Genomic DNA, 23,085 nt, shown 5'->3' on the forward strand with positions numbered 1-23,085 from the left:
TCACTAATCTCTAAATCAACTGTATGCATGGGAAACTGCAGTTCTTCTTATGAAAGTTAAAGCCAAGGAGCCTTGTCTCCGTGCAGACTCTGTGAGATGAGCTCTGCTCTGTGGGGGAGACACCGGAGACTGATTCTGCAGAAGACATAAAGGGTTGGACCAACTTGTTTTTAAGGTCTGTACTTAGTCACTTTTGCAAACAGCTTTTAGGAACACTCGTCACAAGCACACTTACAAACAATTTACCAGTCTCATGTCTTAATGTGGAGCTGGAGACCGTTTTTCCCAGTTCTCACTTTTCTCCATATAAAGAAGGCAAAATGTACTTTTATCAAGATGCTACTTAATTCCTCTTCCATTTCACTAATAATGTTTGTTTCCTATAGCTGACTTGGCATCAATTTAACATTAGTTCCAAGGCTTTGTATGAAAGATAAATGCAGCTGTGCTCACACTCCGCCTGAGCTCTGAAATTATGTCACCCGGGTGCTATGACTGATCTAAATTGACAAGAGCAAAGAGGAAAAAAACATCTGGGCTTTCTAGTGAGGCAAACTTTTTGGAGATTTTTTTCCTTCTTCATGTCTTAGCAACTAGAAGTTGTTGCCCAGGAGTGAGCAGAAGGGCAGAGTGGTTCTCGAAGAGGTGTTTCAGGTAATTAATATTGTAATTGAGGAGTTCTCTGCCTTGCCAGCGGTATTGTTCTCTGCTCCCTGATTTCCCAACATCTTGTGAGCTGCAGTTCCTCTCCCTGGTAAAGGGCACTGCCTTCAGCTTGGCTGCTCAGCTCTTTCGTTCAGAAGGAACAACAACGCAAGGAGTCCTCTGGGGAAGGGGAACCCAACTTCAGCTTTGCAGGTTTCATGGTTGGGTTCCAAGACTTCCCATCAGCTGAGAGAATGGTCACGTGGAGGAGGTGAAACAATTGCCCTTGTTTCAAGCACCAGGTTGGTGGATGAAGCCCCTTCTGGAGGGAATCACATGCCAGCATGGAGCAGCAGTGGGTGGCTGGCCAGGCAGGGAAGCCACAGCCCCTGTTCATGCCGGGATTTTGCTGTTAGCTGCAGAAATTTCAGATTCCTTCCTACAGTTCAGTAATTTCACTGCAGGGGAAGGTGGCTCAGCAGCTGTTACAGGCTGAGGCTTGAGTAAGGGTTGGGTTTAAGCATTAGGTAAATCTTCCTAATGGGCTGGAACCCACTTCTCAAATCTGTTTTGTTACACTAACCCAATAAATACTCCCTCTGTAAAATATCCTCGCCAATCTGGGCATGATAGCTGTAGTTTTCATTTGAAAATTTGCCATATGATGTTTAGAGAATGGACACCAAAATCATGAGTATTACTCTGGCCGAAGCAAACCCTTGGAAAAAATCCTTGAAACCCCATGGCAAGAGGGTTGAAACTAGGTGGTCTTCAAGGTCCCTTCCAACGCAAACCATTCCATGATTCAATGACTATGAAATTGGGGTCCCCAAGGGTGATGGTTGTGTCAGCTGCAGCATGAACTGGACATGTGCCACCACTGAGCTGTGCAACCCAGTTTGGGCCAGTCTGGCAGTGAGTAAAACTCTACAGAACAGACACCCAGGGAAGCCTCTCAGGCCATATCTGTGTGTTAGGTATCACTGTCACTCACGGAGAAGGTATTCGGAGCTGTCGTGGTCGTAGTCATTGTCTTCAGGGAAGTGGTTGATTCGGAAACAATGTCCTTTGTAGATGCCTAAATGAAAACAAAGCAAACAGAACCCATAAAGAACAGAACCAGGTAAATGTGCTTTTTTTTACCTGTCAAGAAACCATCTTTAAAGTAGTGAATTTTGAGCAGATTGGGCTGAAGGAAGGGACAGCCAGGATTCCTGGGCTCTTTTCCTTCAGCCACTTATATCATTCTCTTGAGTTTTTTAATCTCTAAGTGCTTCACTTTATCAGTGCCGTGCTTATCTTACAAGCATACTGGGTTTGCAAATCTTCTTTTTGTTCCCAGAGTGGCCGTCATGCTGAGTCCCTGCTCCATGGTTGGGGCTCTAAGTGCCAATCTTGCTCCCATCACCCTTCCCATCTCATGCCAGTGAAGTGCAGCCTTCCCTTATCAGAGCTGGTAAATGCTGAATTGTCTGAGGCCTCTTCAATTACTCTCTAGGCTGCAAAAACAAGTCTATAAATCTCTTCCTCCTGAAGTTTAAGCCCATATGTCCCACTCAAGGTTGGCTCAGCTTTTAATAGCATATTTGTTTAGTTAACTGGAAGCCTGTGCAGTAAATCAGGGCACAGTGTGCACTCCTGATACCTGAAGGGACAAAGCTGCAGCTGGCCGGACAAACCCCTCGCTCGACTGGACACCTCAGCACTTTGTCCACGTAGGTAAAGCTTTCCATGAGCATTTTGTGTTCTTTCCCATCACAGTTATCCACATTCTGAGCTGGAGTTGGGTCGCTGTGGCACAAGGAGCTACGTGGGGACCTCTCCCGAGAGAGCTTCCTGCAGGAGTGAGCCCTGAGCTGTGACTGTGCCGTGGTACTTCCATTATTCATTAACCAGTGCTCTCCTGCTTAGGAACACATCACCCAGGCTGAGTTATCCCTGCACAGGAGCCTTGGTGCTTACAGCTTGAGCTGGCAGAAGGATTTAAAACCCATTAGTTAATACTACTTTAACAGAAGCACAGCTGCAGTCTGTAGGATATAAATGTGGATTTATTTCACTACCTATTACCAATGATTACGAAGATCTCAAAAGAATTACTAATCTGGAGGATTTAAATTGCACCCTGTGAGTGTCAACTGCAGGCTTGCTACTACAGCGCATTTAATTCTTCCAGTAAATGATGTATCGGCTCTAATTGCAGCAGCGGCTCAGGCTTTCTCTGCACGGCACTTCAAAGGCTGGGAACAACATGTAAGTGGCTCATGTCACATCTGGAAGTGACACACCTGTCCTGGCTGCCAGGTGGGGAGAGCACTTCAGCTGGGACTGCTCCTGCTGAGCCTGTGTGCCTGAGCATCCCCGTGATGGCCATCACTGTGTCTGTTGCTCCTGACGGCTCTTGGGCATGGCAACCCAAACCTCAAGTTTTAAAGATCCCAGTGCTTATTTTCATGGCAGTTCACGCAATGAAACTGAATCATTCCCAGCATTACGGAGTCTCTGAGACTGGATGGTGATTTCATTGGGTCTCTCCATTAAGGCGTGCAATTTACCGGAAATACATTCAGAGTGTGATTTTTATCCTCTCTATTTATTAAGGAAAAATCTAAATAATCTTCCCATCCTAATTTCCTGTGGAAATAGGCTTTCCAATGACTGTGCCTGTGTGTGTATGGGTGGGGCCATCTCTCAGTTTGTACACACTTCTCTCTCTGTAGGTATTGTATTCTGTGTCCTTCTCACACTGACAGAAGGCAGGGTTAGATGGGATATTAGGAAGAAATTCCTCCCTGTGAGGGTGCTCGCCCAGAGAAGCTGTGGCTGCCCCATCCCTGGAAGTGTCCAAGGCCAGGTTGGACGGGGCTTGGAGCAACCCGGGAGAGTGGAAGGTGTCCCTGCTCATGGCAGGGTGTGGAATGAGATGGGCTTTAAGATCCCTTTCAACCCAAACCATTCCATGATTCTATGATTCCCCAATAAAAGTTAAGGTAATTGGTTGAATTTATCCAGAGCTGATAAAAAAGTAGAAGTATCCCAGGTCACCAAGCTCCCAGTGCAGACAAGGGAGATGCCTGAAGGAGAGAGCTCTGTGCACCCACCATAAGCTCCTTTTGCACGTTCACAGAGTGCGGACATGGCAACAGCCCAAACAAACACTGCGGTTTCAGAACACTGCAGTTCCAGAACTTAACAGACAAGAAGTCTGCAAGACTGAAACGTTCCCCAAGCCTCTTGTGCTGCAGCACTGATGGACTGATGGAGGGGTTTGGGCTCTGTAAAATGGCCCAACGTAATTAAACTGCTGAGTGAAACGGGCCCCTCAGCAGAACTTTCACAGAGGCCATGAAGCCATTCCTTCCACCGCAGGGCAGGAATGCACCACCAGGACAGCAGTGATGAGATCTTCATTTCCTGGCTCTTATATTTAGAGCCTCTCACATGAAAGAGTATTAGCAAGACTAGCAGAGGCAAAAAACAGGATAACCACACCTCCCCCCCATTTAAAAAAAAAAAAAAAAAAAATATTCAAAATCTGGATGAATTTGAGAGTTGTTTTTATTTTCAGTTTTTAGGAATTCTGGGATTGGTCATTATTGATTGGTCATTATTTATCTGGCTAAAATACAGAAATAGCAAATGACTGTGAAATTTGGACTTGTATCAATGCCTAGGAATCCAAAATATTCTCCTCAGTATTTTGATGTAGTTCAGACCAGAGATACTGGTTCAAGGTCCTCTTTAACATCTGTGGTATTTGATAACTAGTAACAGCAGCCAACTGGATAACTTTTTTCTATAAACTGAACAAATGCAATGTAATTCAGCAGCAGCTTATTAAACTCTCAGTGAGGCTTGAAGTTGCTATCAAGAACCCTGGTGATTTACAGGGTATTGAGGCCTCTTTCAATCCACAAAGTAGCATAAATAAAGGCCTGCTAGGAAAAGTAACAATTCCTCTTTTCTTCATAATGATGGACTTTGAAACTCAGATTTGGCAAAAATTAAAACTAGCTGGAGAAGCTACTGAAGCAGTGGTCAGCTCTAAAAGCACAACAGCAGAGTCTGAGTTGTATTTATACATTAAAAGTAAGAACAAAGCAAAGCTGGGATTTGGTGGAATACCCATCTCCATGCCCTGGCATGTAAAGCAATGCAAAAAGAATAAAAGCCCTGGAATGGCAGAGGTGGCAGAAAAGGAAATGCCTCAGTTAAACTCAGTAACAACCATTCTGCAGCATCTGCACAAGGTCTGGGCTCCTTGAAGCTCTTCTCGAAGGCTTCTCAGCAGCTGCCTTGAAGAAATATGTAGGCAAACAAGGCCACTGGTCCACAGTCACTGAGGCACATGAAGCCATTTCCCACCCCAGGAGGTGATGTGGGAGAGAGATTTTCTTCCTTGCTTGAGTTTGGAGATACAGTCCCTTATATCCTTGGGACAGGAAGATGGAATATTTAACTCATACTGCTGTACCCACTAGAGAGAGGTAAATAAACTGGAATCACTGCCTAACAGATACTAAAATATTGAGAAGCACTTCTGAATACCTCTTGAGAGCGAGATATAATATCCCACTGAGATGCTGTAAGTATTACTCCTTTCTTTGAATGATTACTGATATGTTTTTAATGATGCTTTTAGAAATACAAATATTAGAATGTATTTTTTTCCTTCACAATAACAACATCTTTGTTCTCAATTTTGAGCCAGGACTTCAGGATCTGTGTTAATTATAATGAAGAGGTAAATTTTCTGAAGTGTTGTTGATGGTGTAAGAACAACTTTTTTCCACTGGTTGCAGCACACTTAACTGTATGCATTTAAGAACTAAAAAGCATTTCTGACTTGGTTCTACTCTGTGTTCAAGGGCTTCTCTGGCAAGGTTAGTACTTCCCAATCTCACTAAGTGTTGTTCAGACAACTATAATTAGAGTGTGATGTACTCGGATAATGTGATAAGGGAGGGAACTGTAGTGCCTAAGTGAAGATTAAGCTTTGTTTTGGGGTTTGAGATCTTAAAATACATAGAGGTTTCAACAGCAAATCAAAGTAGTGATCCCAAATTCTGATGACATACTGCCTTCTCCTTGCTCTTTCTCAAATAATCCTTTAATAATCCTGCCTCTGCCACTGCAGATTGCTCACTGGGTTTTTATTTTTTCATGACTGAGAGTGAAAGTTAATGCTTAGGGTGCAAATGCTTATTAATTTGGTGGCCATGCATTACATGATCCCGTTATTGTCCATAACATCAGCCATGTCTTTGAGAACAGCCATTTCCTGTGATTAGTGTTCATACATGACAACATTCCCTGATGCCCTGGAAGTGTTTGCACAAATCAGCACTGGAAAACAGAACCCTCAAGTTCTGACAATATTTGTCAACACAAGGCTGTACTTTTGTTTTCTCCCTGACCTAATCCTGAAAACTCGACACAAAAAGATCTTCCCATAGCATTGCTGCTCTGTTGTCATTTAAAATAGGTTTCCAGCACTCCAGACTCGAGCAGCTCTGCAGCAGAGGGCCCTGTCTGCGGGGGACTTCTGTCAATAGCAATTTTTGTCTCCCTGTGCTGAGCAGGCACTTACAGGAGGCGATATCCGATAGCTGTGGGAGATACTTGAGGAGAGAGGGGCCGAGCTGCTCCCTCCTTCTCCATCATCTTCTGCAGAGCTACTGCTCCATTAACTGTTTCAGCTGCCAGCCCTCTTTATGCAGTAAAACGTTGGGTGTGGGACCTGGTAGAGAAGCCTTTCTTGTTTTCTCATGGGACACCAGACATTTGCAATGTCTTGGATCAAGCTCTCTCCTGCCAACATGCCACATTCCTGCAGCTCTTGGGCAGCTGTGGATACTTGGAGCACACACATGCACACTATTAATAGTGTGAAACAGGGGATTCTCCCAAAGGAGTTGCACCAGTGGAATGAGGGCTGTGAATGTCAGCTGCAGAAGTGGTCACTTGGCTCCAGCAGTCACCTGCAGGCAGGTAAATACACCCACAGTCATCCACCCCAAAATCCCACCAACCAGCCAATTTCTTTCTGGCAAATATGGGACTTCTGGGATGGTTTGGAGACATGGAGCAGAATTATTTTCAGGATCATTTGACAGCAAGTGCTTGCGGAAACAGGGAATACAAGTTGAAAGGAGCTGACTGTATATTAAAAATAAGGCAGTTAGTAAGGTACCATGGGAAATTTGGACCAATGGTTCTGCTTGTTGCATCTATTCTGTGATTAAATACTGTGCCTCAGTTCCAGAGCCGACTGTCAGCCTGATTTACTGCAACACATGAATATCTGAATGTTTAAATGACAAGTTTTCTGAATATATCAGCACAGAGAAGGCTGACTGACAGATAGCATCACAGACCACAAGAAAAGCGTGACATGCAGAGTGGGGCTGTTGTAACAGAAGTTGCCTGAACACAGTGTCCATCCCAGCATGTCATGCAGGACTGGGTTTCCTTAATGGCATGGCTTTACACTTCCCTTGGACATCAGTGCAGAACCTCTATTTATAGTGAGTGAGAGTGTCTCAGTGCTGGACTCTGCCAGGGGAGAAGAGAAACAGTTGTGTATTTTTTTCCTTAGGAGGATTTCTCTGCTGACAGGTTCTGAAGCCTTTTGCTGAGTGATTTGAGCAATAGTGAGCAAAGGAGATCAGACATGCCAAAAAATGTTCATCTCTACACAAATATCTATCTGTGCACTGTGTTCATTTGTTTGATTTTCCACCAGTACAGCTCCCCTGTCTCACTGGACTGACACCACAGTACACGCAGCTGCTGCATTCGCTTTCTTCTCATTCCTCTTGTAAAATAACCCTCAAGAAGAGGAATCGAGGGTGCACCTCCTTTTACTTTCAAAACCTGCTTTGTGGTGCTGGTGGTCAAATGGGCTATTCTTGTCCTGAGCTCTCCCCTCAGACCACAAGGAACAGCATTAGATTTTCCTGTAGCTTGGAACTGTCTATGATAACTGTCCCAAGTTTGATTATTTGTCTCCTGCTGGTTGCTGAGAGTTTCACAAGCCTGTCCTTAAGTTACTTGAATGAGCACAGATCCCATGAGCCTCTGCCTGGAGATGTTTAATGCTGTCATTATAAAAGAAATCATGAACTATTGATGCAGGTCATGTGCAAAACACACCTCATGTGAATTTGCTACACCACAATGCTGCTGTGAGCCGCCTTCATCACCGTGGAGGATGGAGCCAGCAGCAGAAGAAGAAGCCTCAGGAGGTTAAATACACATTTATTGGGTGTCTGCCTTTGAAAAAGTTTGGCTGTTGTGAGAGGTGGGAACTTCAAAGCATAGGCTGTTTTTGAGACAGATTCTGTCTGACACCCCCGGGGTCCTGCCAGTCCTGGAAATTTGTCCCCATGACAGTTTGTATTTTTGTTCCATCCTGATGAATTTGATGAAGATCACTGCTCATACCTGGGGTTATTGTCATACTTTTGCCAGGGTAGGTCCTGTTTCCAGAAAATGCTCAGAACCTAAAAACATTAGGAGTTTATTCCCGTAACTGTGGGCTACAATGTACCATAAACCAGCTAGGCAGGACAAGCTGCCCGTGTGTGTCGTGCTCAGGCCAAAGCAAATTCAGCTCAGCTAAGTCCTTAAAAGGAGTTCATCCTTACTCCTAACCATGTTTCTCTACAGGTCTTGAGACTGTGAAAAAAAGAATCTTGTATTTCACTTATAGAAGTCCTTTCCTTCTTTCTCTGTCTGTCATTCCCTAACTCAGAACTCACCTGTTTGTCATTGCAGGGAGTGGAACTGCCTACTTATGGGCCAGATTCTGATTTCACTGCAGTAGACTCAAATCTGTCTCACCCAGAATATCAGAATCTGGCCTACTCCCTTTTGTTTGCTTCCCATCTACTTCCCGGGCAGAAAGAAAATTATTTTTAAATGTTGAAATGTATGAAATTTGCCCCACTTTCTTCCTTAGGAGCTGTCATCTCGAACAAACCCTTTGGGTTCTTCTTTTGATCTATTTTCAATTGTCTGGTGGGCAAAGCAAAACTCCTCCTCAAGTCTCTTATTTTCTTATCTTCTGCTGTGACATGAATTTCCCCTTTTTCCAGTCCTCCCCCTCCGCTGCCTACAGACCTTCCACTGCTCAGAGCTTCCTGGCAGTCCCCTCGGTGTCAGGTGAGGAACAACCAGTCAGGATTTGATGCCTGCTCCATTTTTCTCCTCTTTAAGGCTTTTAAAGGCAGAACACCTTCCCGGTGTGCTCAGTACCTCAGGAGGGCTCCGAGGAGCTGGAGGAGACACCAGAGCAGCTGCTGCTGCTGCCCATGCACTGCAGAGGAACTGGGGCTGGCAAGGAGCTCTTGCCTGGTCTTTATTCTTAGTGCTCCCCATTCCCCTCCAGCCTGGCAGAAGCACGTTTTCTCCAGGAGTAGGTCTGGGTTTATCTTGTCATCTGATATGCTCAGTCTCACTGTTAATCTCACTCCATAAATACTCCCTCCTGTATTTATTGTAGACTTTCTATGAGAGAAGAGACTGTCTTATACCACCACTCTCCAGTATTTAGAATATTCTAATCTGCTTTCCCCAACTTGCCTGCACTGTGGCAGTGCTTGATCTGATTCCCTTTTGCCGTCCACAGCCTCTCCCTGGTGTTCCTAGACAAAGCCCTCTCTGTTGGAAGCAGAGGCCGCTCACAGCCCCTTCTTTCACCACAGTCCCACAGAACGAAGGCTGTGCTGCTCTGTTGCTTGCATTGCTTTTTTTACAGTGGTCTTAGACTGCAGTGGAGCTCATGCTTGGTGTGGCCGAGGAGCCACCTCCAGCGTCCTGAGTGCCAATTCCACAGCCGCAAATAGCAACTGGCAAGGTTCCCACTTGGGCAGTTCAACCTTCATGTCACAACCACCCCTTTTAGAAAACTCCTGAGTTTCCTGTGGACCAGATGTGATGCCTTAGCTGACCTCCTCCAGATGCCAGGGGATGCACACTATTTCCCAGAGAAGTTGGCCCCATAGCAGAAGGTGAACCTTGCTTAGGTGGTAAAGAAGTCCGCTGTTCATGGAACGACAGAATGGTTTGCATTGGAAGGGATCTTAAAGCTCATCTTGTTCCACCCCCTGCCGTGGACAGGGACACCTTCCACTAGAACAGGCTGCTCCAAGCCCCATCCAACCTAGCCTTGAACACTTCCAGGGATGGGGCAACTCTGCTGTTTGGGGGTGACTTCTAATTCTGGCAGGAACAATTTTACTCTTTAAGCAAAATACTCTTTGTTATTTTGATGTTCCGCAATCCAGGATGCACCAAACACTATTTTATACAGCCTGGTAAAGCATCTCCAGATTCTGGATCATCTACACCAGAAGATATCCCAGGAAATGCCTACAGAGGCTCAGTCACTTATAATTCGTGTGGAAAACACACAGCCTCAGCAGCTGACCTCCTGTTTTCAGCTGGGCAAATATCATCAAAGATGTCGTGCATTTGTATTTCTGTGTAAGAAGTGAACAGATTCAGAAAAGATGCTTTGCCAAAGATGACTTTCAAATTCTATGACAGCCTTTTGTTCCACTATAAGATTTTGAGACCTTGAGTGATGTTAGAAAACCTGTGGCAGCAAAACTCATTTCCCAAATATTCACCTTACCTGCACATCTGGGAGCTAATAAAACACATCACAGTGTCTGGCTGCTGTCCTTTGAATTCTCTTCAGTCATTACAAAACTGCTGCCAAAAGTACTAAGTGTCCTTGTGCTACCACAGTGAATACCAATGGTACCAGGGAAATGCAGGACAGCAGCAGAGTAGGGGAGAATTGGGTGTTAAGTGTTGGTTTAGGCTACTCAGTTTCAAGTTTCTTCAAATGTTTGTCTCATAAACCATCATTCTGGCCATGGAATTAATGACTGAGGTTATTCAGCAGTGCTCCTATCCCTTCCCAGCTTCCTTTCCTTGGCCAAGCAGCAGATAATGGAGTAACTCCAGGAGTGCTGCTGAAGGGTCGTCCTACTACCATTTGCAATTTTCTCCTTATCAACCACAACCTCTCGTGCTGCTGCTTGGATGGAAAAGTGGGGGAAATTTCAGGGGATCCTGGTTTAGTCTTTCTTGTTGTTCCTTTTTATGGAACTTATTGAGGGAATGGCTCTGTGTTTTCTAGGAAGAAAGACTAACCAACTTCCAGCCCTGATGTTCAGTTTGCATTTCATAGATCAACTGCGCAGGGAAATAGGGGCAATTCCTATGACGTGGTTGTTTTGGGGCAACACTGGTGATGCTGTTTGAGGAAGATTTTAAAGTCAGAGATAAGTCAGCCCTGCCACGGTGAGTATTCTCATGCCTGGCTCAGTCCCAAGAAACTGTCAACATTTCTAGTTTGTCGTGGGGTTGTTAACTCACTTCTCTGTGTCTGCTTTTCTCTCTACCACCACGGCCCACACTCGCTGTGTTCTGCCTTCACACCTCATCTCGTCCTGCATCTCCTGCCACAGTCCTTTATCCCGGCAGCCCAGAAGTTTGTCTCACCACTCACTTCCATATTTTGCTCTGCTGCCACATCGCTGAGGCTGTTTCTGGGTGGCTGATATAATCCTCCTTGTCCTTTTAAAGTGAATTTGGAGCTTGGATAGAAACCTCCATTAGAGTTCTGTAGCTGGTTTTTCTACCTTAGCTAAAATTAGTCTAACACTTGAGGAGCTGGTGTTGGCTTCTTAGGTGATGGATGAATAGCCTTCATCCATCAGAGCTCTGAACTGAGAGTCATCCTCCAATGTGTTTCCAGCTCTTACTTACATTCTGGCTCCAAACACCTTAATTTAAAGAGGTACTTTAGTAACTGGCAGTGCTTTTGGCACAGTATGTCAGAGATTGACTTGTTTTTCTCAACTGTGAATGGCCCCACAGTGACCATCACCACTCCAACACCTCAGTGCGGGAAATAATGGTGCTGGCCTGAATGCTAGCCAGGATTTGGACCAATATCTATTATTTCCCCCCAGTATTCTTGACCCTGACACAAATTGAATAGTCCAAAGTCTGCTCATCCAGGGAGGCTGCTGCCAGTCCATCAGTCATTGTGAGAGGGCTGAAGTCCCAAACTGTACTGGATGCAGTTCTGAGAACAGACCCTTGTTTTGCCTGGTGAAGTTCACATGCTGCAAAATGACAAATCATGTTTATTTTCACAATGTCAAACTGTGCCTTTTTCCTGTATTTGCGCAATTGGAATCAAGTTTCCCTTAAGGGGTAGTTTGGTCTTTATCCATATGGTTTCCCTTCCTTCGGTAAGTCATCAGTTCCCCCTCATTAACATGGCGATCAACTGGATGGTTTCACCTTTTAGGATGACAGCACGTCTACAAATCCTGTCTCATGGCTCAGAACTTCCTGGGAGGGTGAATTTAAGGAAATGGACATTGATGTCTCTTCAGAGTTTCTACTGAGTTTGTAATTTGAGTCACTGTCATGGTCACCTCTGGGGTGCTTCTTGAACTACCTGAAACACACCCAGTGCAATGTGTGATGCTTAATCCCCTGTATTTTCTGCCACTTCAACTTTCACACATGCACAACCTCCAGCTATTACCTTCCTAGTCTTAACTTCTACTTTTAGATGCTATTAAACTGCCATTTTTTTCTCCATTTTCTGAAACATTTTCATTTCACATCAGGCAAGGTTTGCAGCTGGCATACAGCTGTCTAAAACTTAAGAAACAACTCTCCAGAATGAGGACCTGGGTAATCCTTCGGGATTTTGGGAGTAACACACACAGGGTGCACCTGGTGTCTTCTTCTCTAATGGAAAAACCTTCCAGATCTAGTCAGCAGAAAAAATGATTCATATTAATGGTTCATACCATTGATATTTTATTAATAAGGTGATGCTTCATAATATTGATGCAATCAATATTGAGAATTGATTACTGATGGTTCTGATTGCTGATGGTGAACTCTCTTGGTGTAGCAGAAGCTTGCAAGGCACTAAATAATTACCTCTCTGCATTAAATGAGTTATTGTCTGCTCCAATAGCAGGGAATGTCTCTAACCTGACATCTAGAGCTGAACATCCTTTACAAACTTTCTTTTGGCTCATTCATTTCATTGGCTCATGGCAAAGTTGGGTTTTTTTTAATGAAAAAAGCATGAGGGTTACACTGGAAAGTAGTGATATAGGACCTTGCTAGTGAAGTGATTAGGAATATGCAGAATATTTGGACACTCATGGAATCTTGTAGTGATTCCACATCTCTTCAATCCATGGAGATTCATCATAAGATGGTGGCATTCAGAAAAATAGTTGGATATTGAAGAAGCAATAGGGAAATAACACTCCATAAACCATTTTAGTTGGAAGGAATGCTTGCAATGTGTCTGTCTTTGGAATGCAGTGACCTTGAGCTGGATCTCCATTCGTTTTGGAGCACACAAATGAGTCTTCCTGGTTCCTCTGCCAGCTTGTTGAGTTATACATAGAAGCGAAGCCTCTAGAGATTGATCATGCACAATCAGTGATGCGGGGCAGAAACAAGGCAGATGACAACAGGGAATCTAAAGGTTGGGAGAAAGGCATGTAACTGCCAAACCCTGCTGATGGCTGGATTTGGGAAATGCAAGACAAAGGTTTCAGTAATCATCTGCATGATGTATTAGTGCGAAAGACACTCCACCAGGAGAGATTAGTGCTGTGTGGGTTGTTGAGCTGAATAGCCAGGGCTAACGTCTAACCTTGGGAACAAATAGCAGAGCTGATGGAGAGGCTGAGCAGGTTCCAGTGGGAAAAAAAGGAAAGGAACAAAAATATTTCACAACTGTTAAACCCTGGAAGGGAATATAAAGGCAGCATGTAGGATTTTAACTTGAATTAGAGTTACTACTGACTTGGTTATTCCTGATTCCCAGCAGTACGTGCAACCCAAGAGGTTCTGCACCTTCGTGGAGGAAGACAGAGAGCAATGTGAAAAAAGAGCAAAGGACCAGAAAAAGAGCAAAGGAGCACTTTGGGGCAGAATGTGGAGGAAGCACTCTGGGGAAAGGAGCACTTTGGGGAAGTTGTTCACAGAGGAGGAGAAAAAGAAGCTCAGAAGAAAGCGGGAGAGAGAGAAAGCTGAGGAAGAGAGGGGAAGGGTGGGCACGGGGTGGCTGGAGGTGAGCAGGGGGACTGGGAGGAGAGCAGGGGCTTGGCTGCTTGGAGGGGCCTGTGGAGATGGGGACCAGATGGTGACCCAGGTCCTCCCTGAGCAGCGCCGCCTGCATCCCAGCCCTTCTGGCATCCCATCTCTGCCTGCATCCCAGCCCTGCCTGGCTGAGGAGCTGGTGCCCCTTCCTGCCAGAAGGCAAAGGGATGCATAGCAACTGCCTGAAAAAAAATTAAAAGCCTTAAACTTCTAATTCCCAGGAGTGATTTAAATTATTGCAGCTAACAAATGACCTAATACGTAAAAATGGAGATGGCTACCAAATAGATCTGTTTAAATGAACATATGCAGAAGAGATTCCGTTTGGCTCCTGCACCTGAAACTTCCTATTTCCTAATGCAAACTAAGCAGTGAAAAATAAAAATGAGGCTGCAAAACCAGCATGACCTCTTTAAGCTTTAATTATTCATGAGAACTGTTTTCTTCTCTGCTGAGATTCAGAGCAACACATTTAAGCGGGTTCCTCTCAGGTTTATGGAAGATGTAAGTTCCTTGTTACACCAGCTAATAAATGCAACTAAACACAATGACCCAACAATATTTGTAGAAACAGCATTTGGGAAAATGTGTTTAATGAATCAGAAGAGCCTTAATCTAGTCAGTCTTGAAAAGCAAAACATATCATGCAAAATTACAATGCACCAAAGCACAGACTCATAAATATTTTATTGTCGAGATTTCTGAGTTTACTTTCAGTATTTCAGGATTTTGTTTTACTATGAAATGTCTCTACCTGCACTGGGGAAGGATAGCGGTGGTGGGAGCTTTGAGCAGTCCAATTTGGAATCTCAGAATTTCCTTTAAATAATGTATCTGAGAGTCCCAGCCCTCACCATCATCAGGCACATCTGCCATTGTAACCAGAAATGCTCATTGCCTTTTGCTGTCCTAGAATGGCATGGAAGCAGCTGGGAATGTTACAACTGGGAGGAGAAAACCAAAACATTTTCCTTTTGCTGGGAAGACTGGACAAAAGGCAGGTTGTGGTGGCTGTTGCGCCACTGACTCCTTCCCCCTCAGCCCTCCATGCCCTTGGATAAGAACATTTTGGGGACCAGATTTCCCCCTGAGTTTTGAAAGCTGGAGAGGACCAGTCTGTCACTGCCTTGGTGAGACCTCCTGACAGGTCCACATCAGGAGTCAGGCAGCAGCTCTGACTGCCTGGGAACGCTGCCATGCCCAGGGGGAGATTTACAGCTCCTCTCCCCTTCAGACACTTCGTCTGGCATGATGCAGAGCTGGTAGCTTCTCATTTCCAGCTAGTGCAACCTCCTCTTCCTCCTCAGGAGCCTGGGTGGGCTGTTTGGGGCCCCTCAGGCTGAGTTCCCCCAGGGCAGTGTCCCTGCTATGGCCCTGGCAGACAGGCCAGGGCAGCCAAAGGGCAGCTTTCCAAAACCTGCTTAATGGGGCCATGCTCTGGTACTTACTCAATCTTTACAACTCAGTGATACGCTGCCAATATATTTTTGCCAAGGAGACAAAAATATGTCTCTTCTTCCTACTCCCTCAGCCTATGAAATATCTCAGTTTTGTGCACAAAGAGATGCTGTGTGTGTGTGTATATGTGTGTATATTTAGAGGGGGGAAAAATAGAGTTTCTGTTAACTTATTTTCCAGTTGAAAGTCTGCCTTGTAGCCAGGGAAGCACTGTTTTCATTGGTTATAACTTTGGGCAAAAAAGCCTCACTTTGCGCTGAGCAGAAATGGCAGTGAGGGCAGTGGGAAATGGGAGCACATCCTTTGACTTCTCCATGGCCTGTGTTCTCTGCTTGAGGATGGATGCGTGATGGCTTATAAATGATTTGGGGATTTTTGGGTCAAACAGCCCTATAGGAGCAAAGTTGCCTAATAATGGGCAAAGAAGAGAGGCATAATCCTTGCAAGGTGGTGGGGTTCAACTCCACAAGGGCCAGAGAGACTCCAGGTATTCCACATGTTAATTAAGACTCTTCCACCCAGCCATGGTTTGGAATTCTAGCTTTGTTTTCTGAATGGTTGGGGTCCTTTAAAACCCCCTGGTACAAAAAGGAGAGACTGGAGGCTTTTCCTCAGCTCCCCAGCAACTTCGCAAACTACACGTTCCAAAAAGGTGTATTCCTTTTTCCTCCTTCCCCTCCCTTTCCCCCCAGACCTTGCATGACTTCAAGGCATCAAATGTTAATGAAAGTTTGCCAGGCTTCAAGGGCTGTGAAATGGAAGTTAAAAATCCTGCACTATAGGATGGCTCTAAAAATACTCAGTCATGTTGAAACATCACCTGGCTCCAGCAGCTCTCCTGCACCCAGTGCTGCCAATGCAGCAGGGCTTTCTCTCCCAAATAAGCTCTGGACAATGTTTGCCTAGTGACTGTGGATTACTTCTGCTCTACAGACTGGAATCACCGGGTTATGGCCAGCAAATACCTACTGGAGAGTGAGTATCTGCCACATAATTTAACTCTGATGGTGCTGCCAGGGCAGCACCAGTGCCGTGGGAGGGATGTGCCTTGCACTCCTGCACTGCTGACTCCATCCAGAGCACTCAGAGATGTGATGTCCATCCCTCAGGATGAGCATGGCCCTCAAACATCGGCCCTGTGGGTTGTAAAGGGGAGGTCTGATGTCAGCCCGCTCAGCATTAGGGTCCAGCTCCTGCGCTCTGCTCTCCAGTGTCATTTATTGTCCAGGGCGCTGGGGTTTGGTTGACTTTTTAGCCACAGCATCACCTAAACCCCTCTGCAGACCTGCTCCTGCAGGCTCTGGAGTAGGAGAGCTGTACCCTCATGAGACATCAGAGGTTTTCTGTAGCAGCTCCCCACAATCCTACCTGATGTGTCCTGCTAACCTGCAAATGCTGGATACACCAGGGGTTCCTTCATGGACTTCTGGGGGGCTACAGCAGAGATAGTGCCATCCCCTTGTGTTTTAAATGTGTTTCTTGGATTTTTTTTTCCAGCAGTGCTCTCACGAGTGAGAACCTGGGAGCTGCTTTTCCCACACCACAGCCTCCTTTTCCTTCTCAGAGAAGTACAAAGTCCTTTCTCCCCTGAAGCAAATGAGGAGCCTGAGCACCACGACTTGGATGGTGAATTGAAGCCCAGTCCCAACACGGTGCCTGAGCCACTCCCATCACAGGAGGAGCCACGGAGGCTGTGACAGCTGCACATCTGAGTAACACAGCACAATGAGCCCCTGCTCTCGGGGGACAGCACTTTGCCTTTGGCCTCCAGTGACTCCAAACTATGGCTCAGACCTCAGCGAGATGTCTGCACCCCAAACTCTGGCCATTTCCTGATGACCTATGCCCAGGAAGGGACAAGGGACACATAGAGCATGTCCCCAGCCCACGGTGCCTGACACAAGGCGGGGTATGTGGTCCAGGTATGCACAGAAAGTTTTGTGTCCCCAGGCCTGGCCAGGCTGCCTGGGCATGCTCCAGCCCTGTGTGAACACATTGCACAGGCTCAAATCACTATTTTTGAGCCAGTCACTAGAAATAATTCATGTATGTGCAAGTTAAAATTCTGCTTAAAACTTACCCTCTGTCTCAGAAACTTAAAACCTGAGACATCTATAGAAGCAGATGCTGAATTTCATTTTACAAGGTTCTTTCCAGCTGTTATGGTAAGCTTAGAACCTCATCCTGCATTTCTTCACTTTAAGGATCTTTTTTCATTCAAATATCTCCAATTTTAGCGTTGGCAGGAGCAGGGGCAGGTGCAAGTGTTGTGAAGAATCTGCCCCTTTTACTGGACCAGATAAAGTCTTGCACCAAACACTGAGTTCCATGATATTTCTTAAAGTTGAAGTTCAATTAATAAACATTCAACTTTTAAGGACTTAAAAATAAATTTCTAAATATTTCATGAATATATTTGATGGTGGTATGAACCAAGGTTTTAGAAAGCTCAAGGTGTAGGTTTGTGTGTGTCAACTGTGAGCAACAGTGCAAAAGGAAAATGCTTTTTCATCCATATGAGCTTCTGTAAAGTGTGTTCTATTCTTAGGAGAGTAAACATAACATTAAAAAAAAAAAAGTAATCATTTAAACCTTGCAGGAAAGAGGCAGGAGTGATGGGAACCTCTGAAATGATAAATGTATGAATTTATTCCACTGCCACTGTGGAGTTTTAAATTAGTTTTATTTTTCTTTTATTTCTTCTTGTTGACAAGCAGGGCTGCACTGCTCCACAGATCTAATATTTACAGATAAGGAAATATTGAAGGTCAAAAATTCTATTCTTAGTTATTCTTGTATAAGGTAATCTCCTTGTGCTGGTGACAATGCAGTGATCTCATGTCGCCATGGGTACCTGAATCATGCCTGTCTAACAGCAACATTCTCCATTCCCATCCCCTCCCCTTAAGTTCTTACGTAGAAAACCCAAAGATATCTCCAAGAAAAGCTTCATTTGTGATGCAGATGATGGACTGCAGCAAACACTTCTCTTTAAGACAGTGCACTGTGCCAGTACCTGCCTCATACACAGCTGGGGTGAGGAATTCGTTTGCATTTGACTGTGACCAGGAAGAATTTTGCCAGGAATGCAGGCTGAATCCAATGTGTTACTAGTGTTCATTTAACGCCTGCAAATGGACATCAAAACTGATAAATTCAGAAGGGTTACTTTGTCCCTCAGGTGGGTAACTTTGTCCCCATGGCAGCCTCGGCCAGGGGGATGCACAGCAAACTGAGCTGAAACCCAGATTATGGGGGAAGTGAGACCAGCATCTGCCCACAGCAGAGCATGGCAGGGACATGGCAGGGAAGCACAGAAGTGTGGCGAAAAAAGGTGGAAAAAACCAGGAAAAACATTAATTACGTCTTCCCATGTCTCTGTAGGTTCAGCTCAGTGCTCTAATACCCAATGGATGTACCTTTCCTTGACAGCTTTGTAACATCTAAAAGGAAGAAAAGAAACCAAAGAGGAAGCAAAATGTGGGGGCCTTGGTGGTGACAGGGCTACAGCTCTTTGAATGCCAGCTCTTTGAATGCCAGCTCTTCTCCCTGCTGCATCGTGGAAGCTTTTGGTCTCTGCTAAACTGAGCTTTGAGCCGATGTGGATGGATCAGGCACATGAAAGACCAGCAGCAACAGTTCCTAGAGGCTGAAAGAAGGGCTGTGAATCAGGACTTCTGCCTTTTCCTATAGCCATGGAAGGGACTGAAGTCTAAATCTGGGTCTTTGTGCTCAAAGTCTTGATATAAACTTATTTTAAAGGGAAAAAAGAAACCCACAACAAGAAGAGAACGAATACTCTCTGGGAAGGGGGATTGAGCAGTCTGAGCTGCACATTGTTCTTAACACCAGGATTCCCTTTTTACTAAGCCATTTCTGACCCCGGCAGTGTGCAGCAGGCAGGAAAACCAGGTTGGACTTGCAGTTTCTGGCAACAGGATAGAGGAAATCAGATAAACCAGCTTGTACCTACCACCTTGCTGTGAATTAGGGCTGTCCTTGTGTTTCACTTTGGCACAATCAATTTTCAGAATAAGAGCCTTTCTTCTACGTGGCCAAGGGGTTTAATTCAACCCTGTAATAAATGGCCAGCTAACAATGGGCCAAACTCAGCTTGGACGTTGCTCTAGTTAATTAAGAAGAGTAGCATTGGGGCTAAATTTGGCAAGGAATGTGAAGTGACTGCCTTCAGAGGCAGGGAAGAAAAACCCTTGCTTAGCTCACTGCATCCAGCTCTTCAAATGCAAATTAACCTGTCAACATCTGCATGCAGCCACCCAGGACAGCTGCAAAAAGGAGCTCCCTGCACCCAAAAGAAGGGCTGGAAATGTTTAGTTCCAAACAGCTATTTTCTAAAATAATTTCTAGTAAATAAGAATACATTTAAAGTGGTAAACTGAGCATCTGCTGCATGAAATGAGTGGAGGACAGCATGCGAAAAGAAACATATGCCAAGTATGCACTTCAGATGCATTGACTACTTGCCTCAAAACCAGAGAGAATTTAAACATATTTGCAGCAAACACCAAAAAAAAAAAAAAAAAAAAAAAAAAATTGCCTCTGCAACCCAAAGAAAAGCCTCGAATAACAGCACAAGTTCAGCTTGGCCATACCTTGTCATTCCCGTGGTGGAAGGGAGCAGTTTGTTGGATTTCAGCTGCTGCCTGGCTTCTTTTCCTCAGGCACCCGTAAGGAATGCCAAGCCCAGGCGGCTTTTGTTTGGAGCAAACAATGTCCCTTTACCAGTACATTTAAAAACCCAGAAACCAAGTCACTGCCGAAGCCAAACCCTAGCAGATTTGCTTCACTGGAGGGAAGACAGAAAAATACCCCTGTGCCTTTTACACAGTGCCTTATCCACATTGTAGGAGACGGTAATATTCTGCCTGGGACCGATTCGCGACGTGTTCCGTGGAACCGCTCCGGCGCTGGAAGGGCACTGCTGGTGACTCAATCTCTGCCTTCAATACCCTGCAACTCATGGAAATTGCATTTCAGTATTTTGTTGAGCCCATTATTCTCAGACAAAATCTCTGCTGACTTAACTGAAGCTCTTACTTACAAAACAAGTACAGGGTAAGGCTCCTTCAGAGGAGGAGAGGTTGGATTCCAGCTCTAAAGGGTGAAACTCTTCTTTGCGAAGCAATGTGTGGGAATACTTTCAGTATAACAGGGCATAGGATAAGCTCTGATGTCTCTTTTTTTTTTTCAGGGGTGCTGTCTGTCTGTCTGCTGAGGCTTTGCTAAGTGTTTGGTTCTGCAGCCGTGATCTCAGGGTGCAGCCATCTCTTGTGGTCCCCTTGGGAGGGAGGGGAAACAAGCCATAAGCAGCTTCTGCAGAAACTGCTTTGCTATGATAGTGGTGTAATTAAACAGGATGCAAAAATCCCAGAGCCATAAAAACCCATGGGTTGTACCAACAATTTTACTCATCTGTGGGTTTTCAGGCCGAATCAGGGCTGAGCAAGGAGATCATGAGAAAAAGATCTCTGACTCAGTTGACAGTGTTGGGCTTTATCCTATTCACCTTGGCACATTGTAGCATCTTAATAACACAATTAAGAAGGAAAAAAAGAGAAAAACCTCTGGAAAATTCAGAAACCTACTGGTTCTCAAGGAGAACCTTGAAATAGAGATATCTCTTCCTGTCCCTTCTCCGCTTGGAGTTACATTTCCAGGAGCGAGGAGCTGCCGTTGTTCTGGCACTGAACTGCCACGGCCCAGCAGTCGGGCTGGGGTTGCATCCCCTTGGTTTGCAGAGCAGCACAGTGTTGCTATTGAGTGTGTGTCCACATGGCAACAGCAGTGGTGCTCCAAGAATTCGATTTCCATGGTGCCCCTGGGCCTTGCCTTGACATCTTCATTGTTCCACGGAGAAATAAAAAAATAAAAATCCAAGAGTAGCGTAAATGCAGTGCAAAATACAGAACACTATAGGACAGGGTTACCTAATGGTTAATTTAGAAAGGAACATATCATTAAAAACGTATGAAGGTGGCTACATATTTATGCTGTATAAATATTTAAAGGGATGCCTCTTGTAAGGGCAGAGTTCCAAGCTACACCTAAAATAACGTGTGTGAAGGAAAATTAAAAGAATATTTCACCATTTGGGCTTGTTTAATCTGCCTTGGAAAGGCTTTTTATGCCCAGCTACTGAACATTAGTATGGGAAAGGATATCAGACAGAACTCATTTGAGGTGTAATTCTACCAAAGTCAGCAGAGTTAAACTGAAGATGATTTTTCTGGCCTTTTAAATAGAGTGTAATTTTCTCTATGGGTAGCTATTAAATGCTATTGAGAGAAACTGCGGCTGCTGTTGGAAGGGCTTTCTGGAGAGGTCATTCTGTCCCATGTGAACAGCACCAGTGAAAAACCAGGAGTTTTGTAGTTCCTACAACTTGAAGAGTTCCTGGAGGCTCTAACTCCACCACACATCACTGCCTGACCCAAAGCTATGAGCACACATCTATTCTGAGTTGAGACATCCTGGCTTGACATCCGCTCCCACATCACAAGAATTCTGCCCGTAGAAATTGCTTAAAATATTGGAGGGGGCATTGCAAAAGATATCCATGTGGGCATTTGGTCCATCTCTGTCAGAGAGGCCACATTCCTTAAATACACTTTCTGAGGCTCAGCTGCTCAATCTTGACGTTTTGGGGCTGTTGGGGTTTGTGTGCTTTTCACCAGCTCTCCTAAGCACTGGCTGAGGTGGCCATTCCCTATCCTTATTATTTGGGACACAGATTCCTGCAGCCTTCTCTGCACATGAACCAATTTGAAGGGTGTAAAAATACCCAATAAGGTACCTCCTGCATGGACACAAGGCTGAATAAGTCCTAGACGAAAAGGTTCCTATTTTGGGGGAAATTGGGAAGATGTCAGGATCTCTCAAAAGGCACCACAAGGATCTGGATCTCCCGTGGATGGCTCTGCCCCTCACATGGGGTGCTGGGCCAGGTACCCAAAGTGTGGGGTTGGGCAGGAGCCAAGATGGGTTTTCTTCCTGCCTGTACAGCCAAGGACTCTGCCCTCTCTTGCAGAAATTAAGCTCAATCCTCAGGCAAAGCAGCAGCAAAATTTGGATCACAAATCAAGGTAAATCTTGGTTTAAATGGGGGGCAGAACCCAGAGAATTATTTAGCCATTTTACAAAAAGCCTAACATCCTCTTGGGATGAAAATGGGAACACATGAGACCTCATAATTTATATATGTATTAACTTCCCACTGGTGAAATTAAAATGCAAAACAGTGTCTCTAAACAAAACCGTGAAGCTCTGTCCCTTGAGAGAGTTAAAAATGAAATGGGCAAAGCATCTCCCACAGGATCTATTCTTACCCTGGTAGGACTCTGGGCTGGATCGTAGGTATTCTCTTTCTCATAGCCACAATGCTGAGCTCCAAGAAAGGATTTGTCTGTGCAATACAGTGAAGCTCAGCAATAATTGTCCATTGTGCTCTGTGATGAGCCATCCCTTTCGTTCTTCAGTAACCCGTGCACCTGGACTTTAACTAAAACCAAATAATATGCACAGAAAACATTTTTATGTAAGAGGAGGTGAACATCACTAAAAATCAGAGAGCCTTTGTATGGCATGCCAAACTGCTGAAGCGAAAAAATGTCTTCAGTGAAAGGGCTCAGATGTGAGCATGTTTCAGTGCACAGCTCCAGGAAAAACTCTGATAATAAATGTGAGCTTGTTATCGTTGCTTTTCAGTGGGAAGTAAAGCCGGAAGCAGGGTCGTGCTGGCTAATTAAAGCTTACATTTTCATTCAAGCACTGCATTTTAATTATAAACTGGTGACA

General features: G+C 44.9%; 1 protein-coding gene across 1 annotated transcript in view; it reads right to left on the reverse strand.

Annotated features, from left to right (window-relative positions):
- CACNG4 (calcium voltage-gated channel auxiliary subunit gamma 4) overlaps window positions 1-23,085 on the reverse strand; it is a 43,608-nt gene that overhangs the window by 8,958 nt on the left and 11,565 nt on the right. Inside the window, exon 2 of the mRNA XM_039562377.1 lies at window positions 1,640-1,723. Within this exon, the coding sequence (XP_039418311.1) occupies window positions 1,640-1,723 (84 nt within the window). The remainder of the gene's footprint in view (window positions 1-1,639; window positions 1,724-23,085) is intronic.

Source organism: Corvus cornix, chromosome 18, assembly GCF_000738735.6.
Source record: "Corvus cornix cornix isolate S_Up_H32 chromosome 18, ASM73873v5, whole genome shotgun sequence".
In the NCBI taxonomy this organism is placed as follows: Eukaryota; Metazoa; Chordata; class Aves; order Passeriformes; family Corvidae; genus Corvus; species Corvus cornix.